Genomic DNA, 15,745 nt, shown 5'->3' with positions numbered 1-15,745 from the left:
GGGTCTGTTAAACCTGTGCTGAACGGACATCGCTGACTTTAATGTCTATTGATTGTTTTCGTTCTTCTGTTTCAGCTAGGCTACTTGACATAAATTAGTCAGTGTTTCGCTCCCGAAAACCCAACAGCTTCGCAGAGAATGCTTAACCAGTTTCTTGGCTGCATGAGGAGGTAGCAGCATGGCTGTTCATGGAATGGTGGTCATCCAGACTTTGGTTTCAACAGCAGACTTCAGATTTAGGTCTACAAACACTACGTGTATGCACTTCTAATAACGCTATAATCAAAGTTTACTGACACTACAACGCAAACAATTTTCCATTACTAATACAGTAAAAACAATCAGCAAGCTGTGCTTGATGTTTACATTACCATGTCCGTTAATGGAGCTGGTTCTTATCAGACTTAGTATGAAAGCAGTTCTGGCTACCAGGGCCCGCCATGTTTGCTGTGAGTAAACACTGGCCAAGAATCACGTGGCCTGTTCCTTGTTAAGCCCTTCCAAAAGCCTCTTTAATATCGACCATCAAGGTACAAGATAAGTCCCTCACCACGGCTGCTTTGATTGGCAGAGAAAGCTCACTACAGCAGGCTTAGGCCAGTTTAATGAGATCTCTACTCATGCTGCTCTTGGGGGATATTAATATCTACTACTGCCTGCAGAAAACTCCATGATATCTAGCTGGGCTGCATATTGGGAGGGCTTTCAGAAGGTGATTCACAAGTGACGGCTTGGTACAGGCTTCTCCCATGGAGCTCTTGAGCTCTCCAAGAAGCAGCCAGAAGTGCTTATCTTAGATGCGAGACACCCCAGGACTTCTGCAGCAACGCACATCTGGAAATGTGGGGATGAATTCCACAGAAAACACATTGCTAGCAGAACCCAAGGCACAGAACTCTAACCGATTACTGAAGCAAACTGAGGATGAATAGGGATTCTACAAGTTACGGTTTAATAACAATCTTTTTCTTTATTTACCCTTTTAATGTTAAAATGGGAAAGTCATTCCCTTCACGGAACACAATAATAATACTATGCTACCTAGCATCTGTGCAGGCATACTGAGTGTCTATTTTTGAGTGTTTGCGTCTCTGCCTCTTCTTTCGACTGGGCCAGTCCAGCCAGGGCCGGTAGGCAGGGCACAGGTGTTTGACTGGGGGAAGGCAGGCGTCCTGATGTGAAATCTAATTGAAGCGTGCGGATCAAAAGCGTGGAGCGGGGCAGAGCGCTGGCTCTGCTCCGTGCTTAATGACGGTTCTCAGCAGCAGTTCGTTTCCCAGCTGCGGGCGGACAGGCACACAGCCTCCACCACAGGCTCAGGCACACAGCCTCCACCACAGGAGGACAGGCACACAGCCTCCACCACAGGAGGACAGGCACACAGCCTCCACCACAGGCACACAGCCTCCACCACAGGAGGACAGGCACACAGCCTCCACCACAGGAGGACAGGCACACAGCCTCCACCACAGGCACACAGCCTCCACCACAGGAGGACAGGCACACAGCCTCCACCACAGGCTCAGGCACACAGCCTCCACCACAGGAAGACAGGCACACAGCCTCCACCACAGGCTCAGGCACACAGCCTCCACCACAGGCTCAGGCACACAGCCTCCACCACAGGAGGACAGGGACACAGCCTCCACCACAGGCTCAGGCACACAGCCTCCACCACAGGCTCAGGGACACAGCCTCCACCACAGGCTCAGGCACACAGCCTCCACCACAGGAGGACAGGGACACAGCCTCCACCACAGGCTCAGGCACACAGCCTCCACCACAGGCTCAGGCACACAGCCTCCAACACAGGCGGACAGCAACACAGCCTCCAACACAGGCGGACAGCAACACAGCCTCCAAGGCTTCACAGGCTCCACAGACACCAGGAAAAGGTCAGCAGGGCCTTCGATCACTTACACAACGTCAAGTACCTAGCTACATTTGCCCAGGATTAATGAAAACATTAACTGGCTATGTTCTAAAAGGGAACTAACAGGTGCACCGACGAGTCTGTATGACGTATGGAACATTTGGCAACATTAGCATTTAAGCTCAAGGGACAATCCTCCATAAGGTTGCTTTTTTTGCGTGGAAAGAGAGCGCCATCGTGAGACGATCTGTTTTGAAGTCGGATTTAATTTCCAAACATTTGTCTTCACATTTTTCTTTTTTTTTTTTGTGTATGAGAACATTTCTTAGTAGCACTTATGTATTTTCCTTAGGCATGTCCCTTGAAAAGCAAAATCTAAAGTAACACCACCAGTCAGAAAGCAGCCTGCTCTTTCTGGGTGAAACGTTTTCCACGTGTAATAACTCACAGAGGCTCGATGAGCGTGAAGTGGCGCTCATACAGCTGGCATACTTGTGGTTGAAGAAGGCCTCACGCTGCGAATTAGCGTCAAGGAGACAGATTGACAGTTTAAATACCTCTACCAACCTGCCGTCTGTCAAGTCGGCTTCCTCTGAAGCCGTGCACTGATGATATCTTCTCCTGATCGTGTTCTTTTCCACGGAACAAAATGTCACTAACTCTTTATCATGCTGCCACGGGCTTGGGGCTAGAGAGGTTGTCTTCGTCACGGACATTCCTTCTCTGTAGTATATCTGATAAGTTTACCATTATTACAGACTTTTCTATGCATCTTTCAGACCAACCTCAAAAAACATGTTGGAACTTTAAACCGTAAACTATGTATGATGCCAAAACAAATGTATACGTCAAATCGAAACTATGTATACACACAGTATGTGCCCTAGACGGTCTTTCTACTTAACCCACTAAATCAGTGGAACATGGTACAGAGTGTGCTGAGGAGCATCGAAGTACATGAGATAGTGACAACATAAGCTCGGAATTATAAGGCCTTTTTAGAATGCTTCCATCTGCAGGAGATTTCTGGGCGGTGGATTATCCGACAAGTACGGGGCTTACCTCACATCACGACACTGGGCCCCTTCCCCTCGTGTTACTGCCACTTGCAAGGGGAGGCTGTGTGTTGTGATTTTCACATGCGTGAGTGCGCGCGCCAAACTGTGTGACTGTGAACCCACCCTTGCTGAGGGGTAATATTTTCTCCTGCTCCACCCTCAGCTCCTGTACCATGGCTTCTTTGTGTACACGGGTGTGTGTGTGCGTGTGTGTGTGTGCACTTTGAGTATGAGTGGGAGTTGAGGGAGTTTTCGCTAGGCTCGGTGGTCCTGTGAAAGCGGGCAGGGCCGAGGGCGAGGGCTAAACTCATGTATTTACACACTTATCCCCTCTCCGGCCCAGGCCTGAACAGATGGTTTCTGTTTTTCCTGGCAGATTTGTGACGGAGCCACAAAAGGCCCCTGCTTTGACATAGAGCCAAACGGTTAAGCAAGGGAAGGAGGAGAGAATAGAGGAGTGGAGGAGAGGAGGATGGAGGGGGGAGGGAGGGAGAGCAGAAAGGGAGGATAACAATGGACAATCAACCCTGAATCTAAACACAACCCTTCCTTCAAAAATCCCTCCTCTCCCACATTTAGGGTGGATGAGGCGTGACGCTGGGCGTAGGAGAGCAGACGGATCATGTGATCGCTGGGTTCTGGTGGCTGATGCAGAGTTGTGTAAACATCCATTAGTGCAGCCAGCCTGTGTGCCTCCTGCTCCCTGAACGCTGTCCAGCCTAACGGGCAGGAGACGAGGGGGAGGGCGTCTGACTTTCATTTCAGCAAGGTGGAGGAGAAGATTTATCTTTGGGCCAAATGTTACAAGCGTCCATGGGAGGGCCCACTATCCTTTACTGGGATAACTTAAAATACATGATTCTCTTTGGAAATACCGTTCGCCTGTCCACAACTATACCAGAAAATATTTTTCCTGCATCTGTCTTGATCTTGTTTACACCATTTCCCATTCACGTGTTTTGGACAGGCAACCCCTGACAGAATACCAGAATATGAAGCCCCAATGCCGTCTACTGCACAGCCAAGAACATCTCAAAAGCCTCACAAATTCACCTTGCACATCTCATTGTTTTTGGTGTTTTTGTTTATCAGTGTCCAAATATTGAAAGTCCACCCACCATGTGTTGCCTTAGACCCAGACCTCTGGGACAGTGGTTCCTCTAAGCCCAGGGACATGGGGGGATACTGAAAGGGCCTTGGCTGCTAAAGCATAGTGTGTGTGTGTGTGTGTGTGTGTGAAAGGCGGTTAAATAGACAGGCGATCCCTGCTGCGCTGAGGCTTTCTGCTGGAGAACCAGTGAATAAGCTCTGCTTTCACAGGTCAGGGATGCATACGCTGAAGAATCAGCACTCGCGTTTTTCCTGCTGTAAGCGTTTTTGCCAATGAAAGCAGATTGGTCCGCAACAGCGCCTTTCTCGCAGGGGGTCGATCCCTCGGGTTCTGCTGATAAGCTAGTCCCTCCAAACCACAACACGGAGCCAACGAAAGAACTCAATTACAGCGGGACCTCCTCGCCCCGCTACATATATTCCTAACAATGTGTTTGACTTCACCAAAGCAAAACTAAAATTGCCTGTGGTCCCCCCGAACGAACATCAATCCAAACTGGTTGAGCTACCGTCGACCAATAACATTTTCCAACTGCATAAACACGAGCTATATCATTTACCAAAAACACGGAAGCTCCTCTGTCAAACCCAGACAGCTGCTGCCAACTGCAGGCCCCCCCAGTTTTAGCTGGTTTAATTAGTGCCTGAACCAAAGTATTTATAATCACACACTCCTCCCCCCTAGGCTTTCGCTGTTGGGCTGAAGACATGGCAATGAATTCAATTTGACGTTTGTACAGATCGCACAGGGGCAAACATCTGCTCGGAGGTTGTGATGGGAGCACAGCTCTCCTGTTGGCTTGTAAATGACGGGGCGGGGTGGCGGAGCCCGGTATCTTCTCGAACACGGCGACAGACACAATAACCCTTCAATTTAGGTTCGAGCTCCTTGAACTCAACAGCAAGCTAATAGTTTCTGACAAGTAACTTTCACAAACCCAGCTAAACTTAAGTATTTTTTTCCCATTTTGCACTTTGTTCCCTGAGCTGTTAAAATCTTATCTGAAACAAGTGCCATCGTTATATTTCGTATTTTAACCGAAACGCTTACGGTGGAAATATCCAGCAAAAAGTTATCGCCGATCTGCCAGTTCAGCAGATTCAGTTGTTTGAACATTGAGAGAGCGGCCGTGCGGCTCATGTTTCCATGACGTCCGTTCTGGAGCAAAGGAAATGGTGGCAGCAGGCGGCAGAGCCAGTGCAGTTAGAGACGGTCAGACGACACACCCACTTCCCCCTCCGGGCCTTTATGGGGACTTTATATAAAGCATTCCTGAGCGCTAGTCAGGCCTGGTGTGTTTACACAGCACTGGGTGCTTACCCTTGGCACTGCCTGCTCCGAGCCCCATGGCGCTTGAGGAGAAGCCCAGTTAATAAGGCCTGGAGGGGGGGGAGGGAGAACACCGTGCTCCCCCTCCTCTGGAGCTGTGGCTGACGGCCCAGGGGGGGGTTGATGGCCCTGCCCCCTGCTCCTGCCCCCTGCTCCTGCCCCCTGCTCCTGCCCCCTGCTCCTGCTCCTGCCCCCTGCTCCTGCCCCCTGCTCCTGCCCCGGGCACCACTAGTAACATGAACAACCCCGTTCGTGGGAGCTGCTCACTTCCACGGCTTGACATGCAAGTGGAATTACAGAAATATATGACTGTCAGGAGATAGTGTGTGTGTGTGGGGGGGGGGGGGGGGGGGGGAGAGGGGGGGAATCTTTGCGCCTTAAACCTACAAAAATCTTGAGAGATTGTTCTGCCTTACACTGCACAGATAGAGTGGGAGTTAGCGGGAAAGAGAGATTGCTGTTAGGGAAATAAATGGAGCTTTCCCTCTGGGTAGACCCCCACAAGCTTGGGGATCAGGCTTTCAGCACAAAAGCAAGTTCAATCATAAGCAAAGGGAAGGATCTCATTTTTTTTGTGCGACAACCATGGCTTTTCAGTGTCTACATTAAGCTAACCCCCACCTCACCCCTCTCCTCCCGTAGTTACTACCCTTCTTCTTGGTCTTCCAGTCATTTTCTCCTCTTTTCTTATGTTTAAAGGACAGTTTATTTTCCATTTGCGGGGAAGAAAATGAATGTTTCCCTGCTCTACGGTGGCGGCAGGGCTGGATCCAGGGGGAGGTCCATTACCTCTCCTGCCAAGCTCACTCCGCCTCCAGGTTCAATTGCATTAGAACCTCTTTTATAGCCAATAGACTACTCTGGTTATACATCTCCAAACCAGTGGAAGTAATTGAGGTAACCTTTAAGAGGAAACCTTAAGAAACAGAAATTGGTTTAGGATAGTATTTGTTCTCTTAGCATTGCAGAACTAAGGGAGCAAGGTAGTGTATGAAACCAGGGCTACACTACAGCATTGCCTGCCAGGGCAGAGTTTCTGGGAAGTGCGAGTGACATATGGAGATTTCACATCTCAAACACTAAGGATATGAAACAGGATAAAGGTGACAAACACTTCAGATTTTTTCCTTTGATGTCTGTGTCAACACAATCCTGCGGTCTTCCATGAAGATCATCCTTGCTTGTTCACTCCAAAAACAAGCGCCACAAAGCCTGCACTACTGAGTACACCCTCCAAAAATTAAAATAATAATAACAGCTCTGTCAATTATTTACAAGGAGAAGGGAGAAAGTGCATGGAAGACATACCAACCACGTGAAACATCTTCCCTTATAATTCGGATAAAAAAAAACGAGAATAAACCTTTGATCTAAGGTATGGATGTTTACTCTTAAATCAAGGAAGAGTTTGCGGTAGATGAAGTTGGCAGCCATGTTTTTCTCCACTAACAAACGTAACGTGGCTGGGTACACAGCTCTGGGTTAATCATTGTTGGGGCTGGATATGACCCATTTGTGTTATCAGACAGGTTCCAAAGTTGTTCGCTGATGATTAACACATTAACATACACACCACTACACCAGGGAGAGGAACTTGCCTCTGCCAAAGAACATAAACAAAACAATTAGTATTGCTCCTTTGAGGGTGAACAATATTAACAGCCCTTGTCTCCTTCAACTGCACCAATATCCACTCCTAGTTAACCCTCAAGACGATAACATTATAAATCAATGCTATTGTATCGTCTTTTCACTAGCTGTTCATTTTGGATGGACTAGATATTCTCTCCAAAATAGTCATCAGTGCTTTAAAGAGTAAATAACATCGTCATTAACTTGATAAAATCAAGTAATCCCAACATAAATGCATATTAGACCATGCTACAACTAAGACCAAAAACCCCAAAACGAAAAAACAATATATATATTAAGTTACACATTTGAAAAATAAATAAGCATAAATAATGAATGACAAAGAGCACTGTTTATCTACAAGACAGACTTATATTTGAAGTATCACTAGGCCTCGGCTTCTCAGTGATCCAAAGTGAGACATTATATTTTTGTAGCACGGTGCTTATATAAGTAATAGTCTTTCAATAAGCCTCCAAGTTGGAAACCTGTCATGCGTAAAATATCAAATGCCGACAATCCTTTCGATTGCTTGAGTAAAATCAACAACTATTGTGCATGGAAATGTTTGTGTAGATTTTTGGGAAATTGTGCTGGTTGCCCGTTACATCCAGACACAAAAGTTTGATTCAAGTTCCACTGTAGCACTGGACGTAGGACATGCTTGAGGATATTTTGATCAGGGCTGCTGAGCACTAAATAAAGAAAGGACATTTTCCTCACCGTTTCTTTGTTGGGTAGAAGTTCTTTGCGAATCCTGAAGAAGTTCTTCCCAAACTGTCTCAGCCCTTTAATAAACCGCTTCTGTTTGGTGGAGAGGAGAAGACAGAAACTGAATCAGAAACATTACTGTTGTCAGCCGAAATGCAACCACAAGAGGATAAAGCACAATGCCACAACCAAATATTTCCCTTTAGTCAGTGTGTGTGGTTGCAGAGGTTTGATGTTCATCTAAACGCCTCTGTCCTCTCAAACTCTGTGAGTGTACACATAACACATAATATGGCAAAAAAAGAGGAAATGTCGAGTAAATCAAGCCTTGACGACAATGTGGCGTACTCTTTCATGTGGTATAATAATAATAATAATAACATTGCCAATAAACAACTAAAGCCTATTACATTAAAATAGTTTGATTGTAGATGTCAGACATTGCGTACAACTACAAAGTTGAAAGCCATAACTAAACTTGGATGCGCTGTTAAGAAAAACATTTCCTGTGCAGATTACCATTCCTTATAAACACAACTGTATTTTCTCACTCAAACATATCACAAAAATGGGTCAAAACATACAGGCGACACAAATAAGGTAAAATGCACAAACCTACAGAAATAAAAAGTGGCAAACAGCACACTAACAACGACAACAAAAATACTTTCAAACAAACCTGAAATTATTTTTCATGTGTAACACATCAGACCCCGAAGGCACACTCACTACGCACTAAAACAGAATAAATGTCAAAAAGAATAAAAACCTAATGCTTTTCTTCTCCTTTAAGAATCACAGACTGTGAACCGTAAAACGCAGAGGCTGAAAACATTCATAACCAGCGAAGCAGACAACCAACAGATTTACTTTCTTGTTCCACAGACGAGCCCCGTTCCTCAGATAATCTCAGCCGACCGTTTTCACCAAGTAACTCCAGCAAGAAGCAGCTGAAAGTCTCCAGAAAACACAGCCCAAATCTCCACGTCCCGCCACAGGTTCGGGGGAAAAATCCACAAAGTCTCCGAAGGTACAGCCGCTTCTTTTTTTTTTTTTTTTTACAAGCAAGAAATAGCTTGTCACTCTCTGCTCTTCCACTACAAAGGGGAAGGCTTTACATGTGATCTTTCTGCTAGAGAGCCTCTGGTCGGGGGAGGGCTGGGAAACCTGGGGTGGAGCGCAGCGCTGCTGCATCCTGCACCGGCTGGGACTCCCAGTCCTGACGCTGGCCAGCCTGCCTGCCTGCCTGCCTGCCTGCCATAGGGGGCTGGCTGAGGCTCTACCCCCCACATGCAAACACACAGGCTGGGCCAGAGCTCACACACTCCCCCTTTCTTTTATTCTTTATTACAACACCCCAGTGCCTTTCAGCTTTAAACAGGAAACACCGTTTCTTTAAATGTATTCATGGCTTTAAGCTGAACACACACACACGGACGGCACACATTGAGGGCTGGGAGCGAAGCTCTCGGGTGAAGGAAAAGGCTGGGACGATTTGGGTGGAGAAAGGTCTTGGACACGGTAAAAAGAGACAAGCAAAGAGGAAAACCAGACATGGAGTCTCTGAGCTGGCGTGTTTGCGGTCCATGTCCATTTGTGTTATGCAACCAACAGATTGTTTACACGCTCTGAAGAGAACCAGGCAGGGGTTTTTTTACAGAAGTAACAGCATTTCTACACTTGCCAAATATGGGTGTACTGAGCAATCCATCACACCATTGAGACAAGACGAAAAAACGGTTTTGTTTTCTATTCATGCCAGTGCGGTGAAGACTCTATATCGAGTTCCCTTTTTGGAGAATGAGTCAATACTCATGCTACAACAACACATTTACAAAAGGATCATCACCATGTAATACAAACCGCTAGTGAATGTCAATAGCTTCCCTTTCTGTAGTGGGTAAGCTTACAACAGATTCATTTTGAAAGGGGCAGAGGGACACAGTTTGAAGATATTGGATGATGACAAGCTGAAGAGGACACACCATGAGAGGAGTTGATTAGAATTAGCGGGCTGAAGGTGAGGCTGATTAGCCAGTAGATGGAGCTGTCTGCAACACAGGCCCTTTCATGCACATGATTACTCTACTCTCAACACTTCCAAGAAACAGCAACATGATCTACAGACCCACATTTACAACCCCTCAACACAATAACCTGTTATACTTCTAGTCTTCTAGTCGATTTTGACCATCAAAAATATGCAACATCCAAGGTTCTCTCAAAATGTATTTGATCACTACCGATGGGGTTGTGGGTTCCGAGCGTAACACCTGCACAGAAACAAAGACACCCTTAACAACACTGCTGTCCTGAGGGAGATGAGGGGCTGTAGGCAGAGCTGCCGCCGTGCCACGTTACATGATATTACATGATGGATTTAACGGCTGTTAACGGTAGCTCTAAAAGGTGAGCTTTCCGCTTCATTACCTGGGATACCAGACCTGCAAAGACACAAATCAATTAGACCTGCCAACACACCCCGGCCTACGCTCTAATTATGCCAACCTAATTATGTTTCCTTACTGGACTATTTACACAGCCTGTCGGATGTCTGTATGCACACTCCTTCTTATCCCGCTCTCCACCCCCCTCTCTCCCACAACCTTCCCTCTTGTTCTTCCTCTCTCCTCCTCCCTCTCTCTACATGTCGGCTCCAGTTTAAGGCTCCATTTCAGCTGCCTGGGCTCAGCGCTCTCCAGCCCAGCTAATAAATCATCCGCCAATCTGCTCCCTGAATCGCTCTGCCCCTGCTCCGATTGCTCCAGCCCTCCGTTGCCAGGCAACACGGCGGGGGAAGGAGGGGCTGAGAGAGCGAGAGAAGCGGAGGAAGGGAGGGAGGGAGGGAAAGAGGAGGAGGAGAGAGAAGGCAGGCTGAAGAAGAAAAAAAGAAAAAAACGCTACCAAATCGCCAGCTCCGCTGTGCTGAAACAACAGGCTTCTCTCTGTCAGAAAGTGTTCCAGAGAGCTGGCTCTTTTCCCTGCTTTCCCCCTGCCCTCCCTCTCCTCCTGGCCGCCCGGCCAACAGTGCACTATTGTGAGGGCTGAAGGAGGGAACATAAAGGAAGGAGGGGAGCTGGAGCAGACAGCTCAATAGGTCATTGTTATGTGTTGGCGCTTCCTGCTCCGCCGTGGATTGTCAGAAGTTGTAAAACTGGTTAAGATCATGAGGGTACACACACAGAGATACTATCAAGGTGAAAGGGTGAACAAGCAGGCACCAACCGGCCATTCTGTTTTAAATGTCATTAAAAAAAAGGGGTTTGAAACATGACGCATGTAAAACCTTCTGCTAAATGCCTTCAGACGCCAAACAAAGACACAGTCTACTCCAGTCAGTATACTTGACCTTTACAGCCCCGTTATGGACAAACATGGTGACTGAAGTCGACAACCACAGATTTCTAAATACAGTAGGGAACCGTCTAAAATATGTGGTTAAAGCTAGCAGCGGTGATGTCAACAGTTTGAACAATCAATTTTAAAAGAAATATTATGAAAATGCTTACATCAACAAAGCTGGAATTGGTGAACAGCTACAATATAATGGGGAATAAACAATGAAATCCCATGAGACTTTGCGAGCTGCTTTGTAACACGCAAGTTCCAGTAACTTTTCACTGACACAAAGGTGACAGGAAATTCCAGCTTACACCCTTCCTGTCAGCCAAAGCTGTTTGTCAACGACCCTAAAAAGCTTTGCTGGCGTTGTACCAAAACATTGACAAACACACCAACATCACTCTCGAGTCTGCACAGTCTGACAGACAAAAGCCCACAATCAGCAAAATGACATCCAATATTTATTTCAATATTATTTATTTATTTATTTTGAATGACCCCTTTACGTCAGACCAGCAGCCCAGGAAGCACCCAGCTATCTGCCTCAATGTTTGGGTGAGGAGAGTCAGTGCGGCTCCAGTCTGTAAACCAGGTTTTCACCACTGGGGGGCCGTTCCTCTCCCTCTCTCCCTCTCTCCCTCCCCCTCCTGGGCCTCCTCCTCTCGTTCATCACCTGCTGACAGGGCTGGCGCTGAGCTCCGCAGCGGCACAGAGGAATGGACCCGTGCTAAGCCCCAGCAGATCAGCCTCACACGGGCTCTGCTGCTGCAGAGAGCGCCCCCTGTTGGCCCACCGGGTAGTAGCAGGACTTATTCTAGCTGCCGTTCTCTGAGGGGAAACGACCACAAGCGACGTGTGGATTCCAGCGTGGTCAGGGGCTTGCGCTCCTCAAAGGTAAAGCGGAAGGAAAGTGCATTCCCAGTGGAAGGTTAATATGAAGACAATCTCTTTGGGACAGTGTAGGTGTTTGCAGTGACGTGCCTTTACACCAAGCCAAAGCACTTGCAGTCTGTGAACCAAATGATGGCATACTGACACAGAGCAGGGACCTGCATGGGGGGTGGGGTGGGGGGGGGGTTATATGGAAGGAGAGGGACCATGTCCGTAACTGGTGACAAGACACTAAAAATAAAACAACTCTTTGCTTTGCTGCGTTGTCACCAAACCCCCCTGCGGCAGCCATCAATAACATTTGGTAACGATCACAGCCAGAGTCTTATCTTTCACTCATCTGATGGTTCTGGAGAGAGAGAGCGTCCGGGACTATTTCAAGAGAGTCGTTGAGCGGGGTTGAGTCCAGGACCTGTGTGCTATGTAGCAGCTGCTGCCAGTGGGGAGATGAGGAGGAGGGGGGGGGGGGAGAGAGAGGAGGAGGAGGGGGGGAGTCAACAGGGGGAAGGGAGGTGACAACTGACCCTGCAGACAGGCTGATCCTGTCATCTCAGCGGCCCCCACTGTCACTTTTATTCACATCTCCAGAGGGAGGGGAGGCAAGAGGGGATAAAAAAAGAGCAGAAATAATGAGGCTGGGAGGGGAGGGTGGGAGAGAGGAGCGGAGCGAGGGATGATGAAGAAATGGGGGGCCGGTGACTGCGTGTGCGTCAAGGTCAGGGGCACATTTACACCTGTCCCTCAAGGTTGCAGGGCTCGACAGGCCCACCTGGATATGGGATCCAAGAGACACGGTCTCCTCCGACACTGAGGAAGACCTTCAGTTGGGCCGAGTCTCACAGTCAAACGACGACACTCACACCGAAAAAATCTACCTTGTCAGTTCATAACTATGTTCAGGACAGGTCATACTTAAATACTGGGATAACGAAAGAAATGTTAAATACTGTTTGTGGTTTTAAATATTCAGTGGTGTAAAATGCAATACACCAGGCCTTTTTAGATATTTTTTTACTGAGGTTGGCTTGTCTGTTAATGTATATGTGTGTGTGTGTGTCTGAGAGAAAGAGCGCTGTGCCACTTTAGATACACGCTGGCTTGTGGGGACAAAACACCCACTCAGCTACAAACCACTCTGATCATCTCAGAAGTGGATGTAGCCTGCCGCCAGCTAGCATGCATAAATAAAGAGAACGCCGAGAAGGACGGATGACTTCATCTGTCGATTAGCTTTAGTCCTGCCGAGGGGGCCTGGCTTTATTCAAATGTTTCCATCGCCTTCAATTACAGGACAAATATACACATTATTCCCTTCAGTTTGATCTGTGATGATGGCCTACGTGCTCGACAGTGGCAGGCATTTTGTTTGACGCAATATGAATGCGCAGGCAAACCGAGGTGGATTTAACCGACACCAAGATTAATACTATTGCGTTGAAAAAAGCAACCCAGAGGCGATGATATTTGATGATGCTACAATGACAAAACGTACTTGTTCAGGTTCTACATAAATCACTACATCTTTCAAGATACAACCACGGAAATGTGGAGACGGCGTGGGGACATCAAAACCACAAAACCCCAGCTTTCCTTCATGTTGCCACGGTGATGGACGTCCATTCGTCCGACTCCTCGTCAGCCTCCCTCTAATGTTTAGTCAGAGATTGGATGCCATTTTCTTATCCCAGACTCTCTGCAGCTGCGGCGAAATGTGAATCTAAATTCAAATGGACGCCAACATTACTAGCCCTCAATCTTTTTCTTCGCTTCCTTCTTTTCACCGTGAAAGATTTATTCCGCAGGCGATAAACAGGATGCAGCTGCTCTTGAATCTTTGAGGGGCTTGGGGCTCAACGAGTGCTGTTACCAAGGTCCCTACCGCCAGACACACTCCACACATTTAACCCTTTTTAAACAGCTCCCTCCCGAAAAACACAGACCTACTCCAATAAGAATGGGCTGCTACACCAGCACTGATGCAAGTAACAAAAGCGCTCTCGAGCGGCGAGGTAGATGATAAATATACCAGTTCGGTAGGCAGATGGTGCCAATGACATAAACAGCCTTTCAGGGAGAGTTCAAAAGGAATGCCTTTCTTACCACTTCGTCTTCAGACCAGCACTTCTCGATGAGCTTGGGGACGGGCTTCTTCACAAGGCGCTGCAGGGCCTTGCCTGCATCATAACTGCTCTCGTGAAGCTGAAAGGAAACAAAAGACAAGACACGTTTGTTATTTTCATGAAATACAAAAGCGTAGGGGAAAATACTATATTGCAACTATATAAATAGTTATGAGCGAGCGTATAAAACAATAAAAGGTTGTTCTTTTCAGGTCATTCATTACTCATTTACATTATAAGGGACACCAAACCCTTTATTACTCCCAGCATGCACTGCTAACAACCTAGCAAACGCCAGAGGTTGTACATGCTGCCCCCAACTTGCCACGTCTGTACATGTACAGAGGGGTAATGCAGGCATCACAGACGCCTCTCCAGGAGTAAACAAGAACTGCTCATTGGAATTGCTAATTGAAGCTTAGGTTCAAGATATGGTGACCTGCTTCACAACATTTATTCTCCATTGGATAAAGTCTGAATATAAAATCACTCTTTGTTTGATTCCTTTGTTTGGCTTTGAAAGTAAGAGGACAGACCTCTGAAGTGACCCTCGTGCACTGTGCGATGCACACGATGATCCATGTGGTTTGAGAATGTGTTACTGTGATCTCTTCCTGCATTGAGTTGTATGAAACAGGAGAAATTCCAACTCTACAATACAACTCTGAGACATCCTGTCCTCCTGTAGATGTGAGCCCCTTCAGATACTTACAGTGTTAAGTGCGTTTAGTGTTGTGTCGTCTCGAGAAGCAGCCAAACAGCCGTCTTCTGTCGAGCCGCCGTCACACATCCCGGCGAAGGCAGCCATACTTCTGAACACACAAACAGAAAGAACTGTCAGGAGAACGATCCCTTTTAAATGTCACTCCTAATACTGATTAAATTACACGTGACTCGAGGCCCCAAACAACATCAACTCCCGGCTTTATACGAGCTCCTGCGAACAGGAAGTGGCCCCGGGATAACCTTCTGACATCCCGTAACCGAGATACGGGGGTTACATGAATATGCTAATAAAAGGGGCTCATCTCTGATGCGTTCGACATCACTGGCTTGTCTCCGGGGTAAGGGTCAAAGTTCGGGGGTGCAAACTCACCTGGCAGCCCTGAGGTACATGAGGAGGTCACAGTCGTTGACCCCAGGCATCCAGACCAGCTCCTCGTTCTCTGTGATGGCCTGGCCACCAGGGGAGGGGAAAGGCTGCAGCTCGGGGAGCTTGGCCTAATTAGGGAGACGAGGAGGAGAAGGAGAGAGACAGATGGTGTCACATGACAAATTGCACACGAGCTTGAGGAGTAAATATCGGCTTCCCAATCCTTTTCATCTGCGTTTGGCTGAGTGGCGTGTCCAGGCATGTCATAATCACCACGGTCTAATATCCTATAGGCTCCAAACACGGAGGAACTGTCTTTGTAGCTCGACAAACTGGTCATGGATCCATATATTTAACAGCAAAGAGCCTTTATTTATTGCCTGAATAAAAGGACAAATGCTATATTTTGCAAATATGTTGTATTCGGTATCCAAATGAAACCTGCAGCAACGGGGGGGGGGGGGCAAATGCTAAAATACTAGAATATTGATGGATTGATAAACAGTTTAGTTAAATATTGAACATAAGAATTCCCCTTCTCACGGTGTGCAGATATGACAATGATAAAGTGAAGAATTCAAATGT

At 47.2% G+C, this 15,745-nt stretch overlaps 1 protein-coding gene across 13 annotated transcripts in view; it reads right to left on the bottom strand.

Annotated features, from left to right (window-relative positions):
- Nucleotides 1-15,745, bottom strand: part of rerea (arginine-glutamic acid dipeptide (RE) repeats a) — a 107,889-nt gene that overhangs the window by 9,666 nt on the left and 82,478 nt on the right. For all 13 annotated transcript variants that reach the window (XM_047039541.1, XM_047039539.1, XM_047039532.1 and 10 more), the window contains 4 exons: nucleotides 15,164-15,288; nucleotides 14,780-14,879; nucleotides 14,048-14,146; nucleotides 7,727-7,807 (listed from right to left, as the gene is read on the bottom strand). In XM_047039541.1, the coding sequence (XP_046895497.1) occupies nucleotides 7,727-7,807; nucleotides 14,048-14,146; nucleotides 14,780-14,879; nucleotides 15,164-15,288 (405 nt within the window). The remainder of the gene's footprint in view (nucleotides 1-7,726; nucleotides 7,808-14,047; nucleotides 14,147-14,779; nucleotides 14,880-15,163; nucleotides 15,289-15,745) is intronic.

This window comes from Hypomesus transpacificus, chromosome 18, assembly GCF_021917145.1.
Source record: "Hypomesus transpacificus isolate Combined female chromosome 18, fHypTra1, whole genome shotgun sequence".
Classification (NCBI taxonomy): Eukaryota; Metazoa; Chordata; class Actinopteri; order Osmeriformes; family Osmeridae; genus Hypomesus; species Hypomesus transpacificus.
The sequence above is the reverse complement of the archived record's forward strand: the minus strand, read 5'-3'. Positions and strand labels throughout refer to the sequence as shown.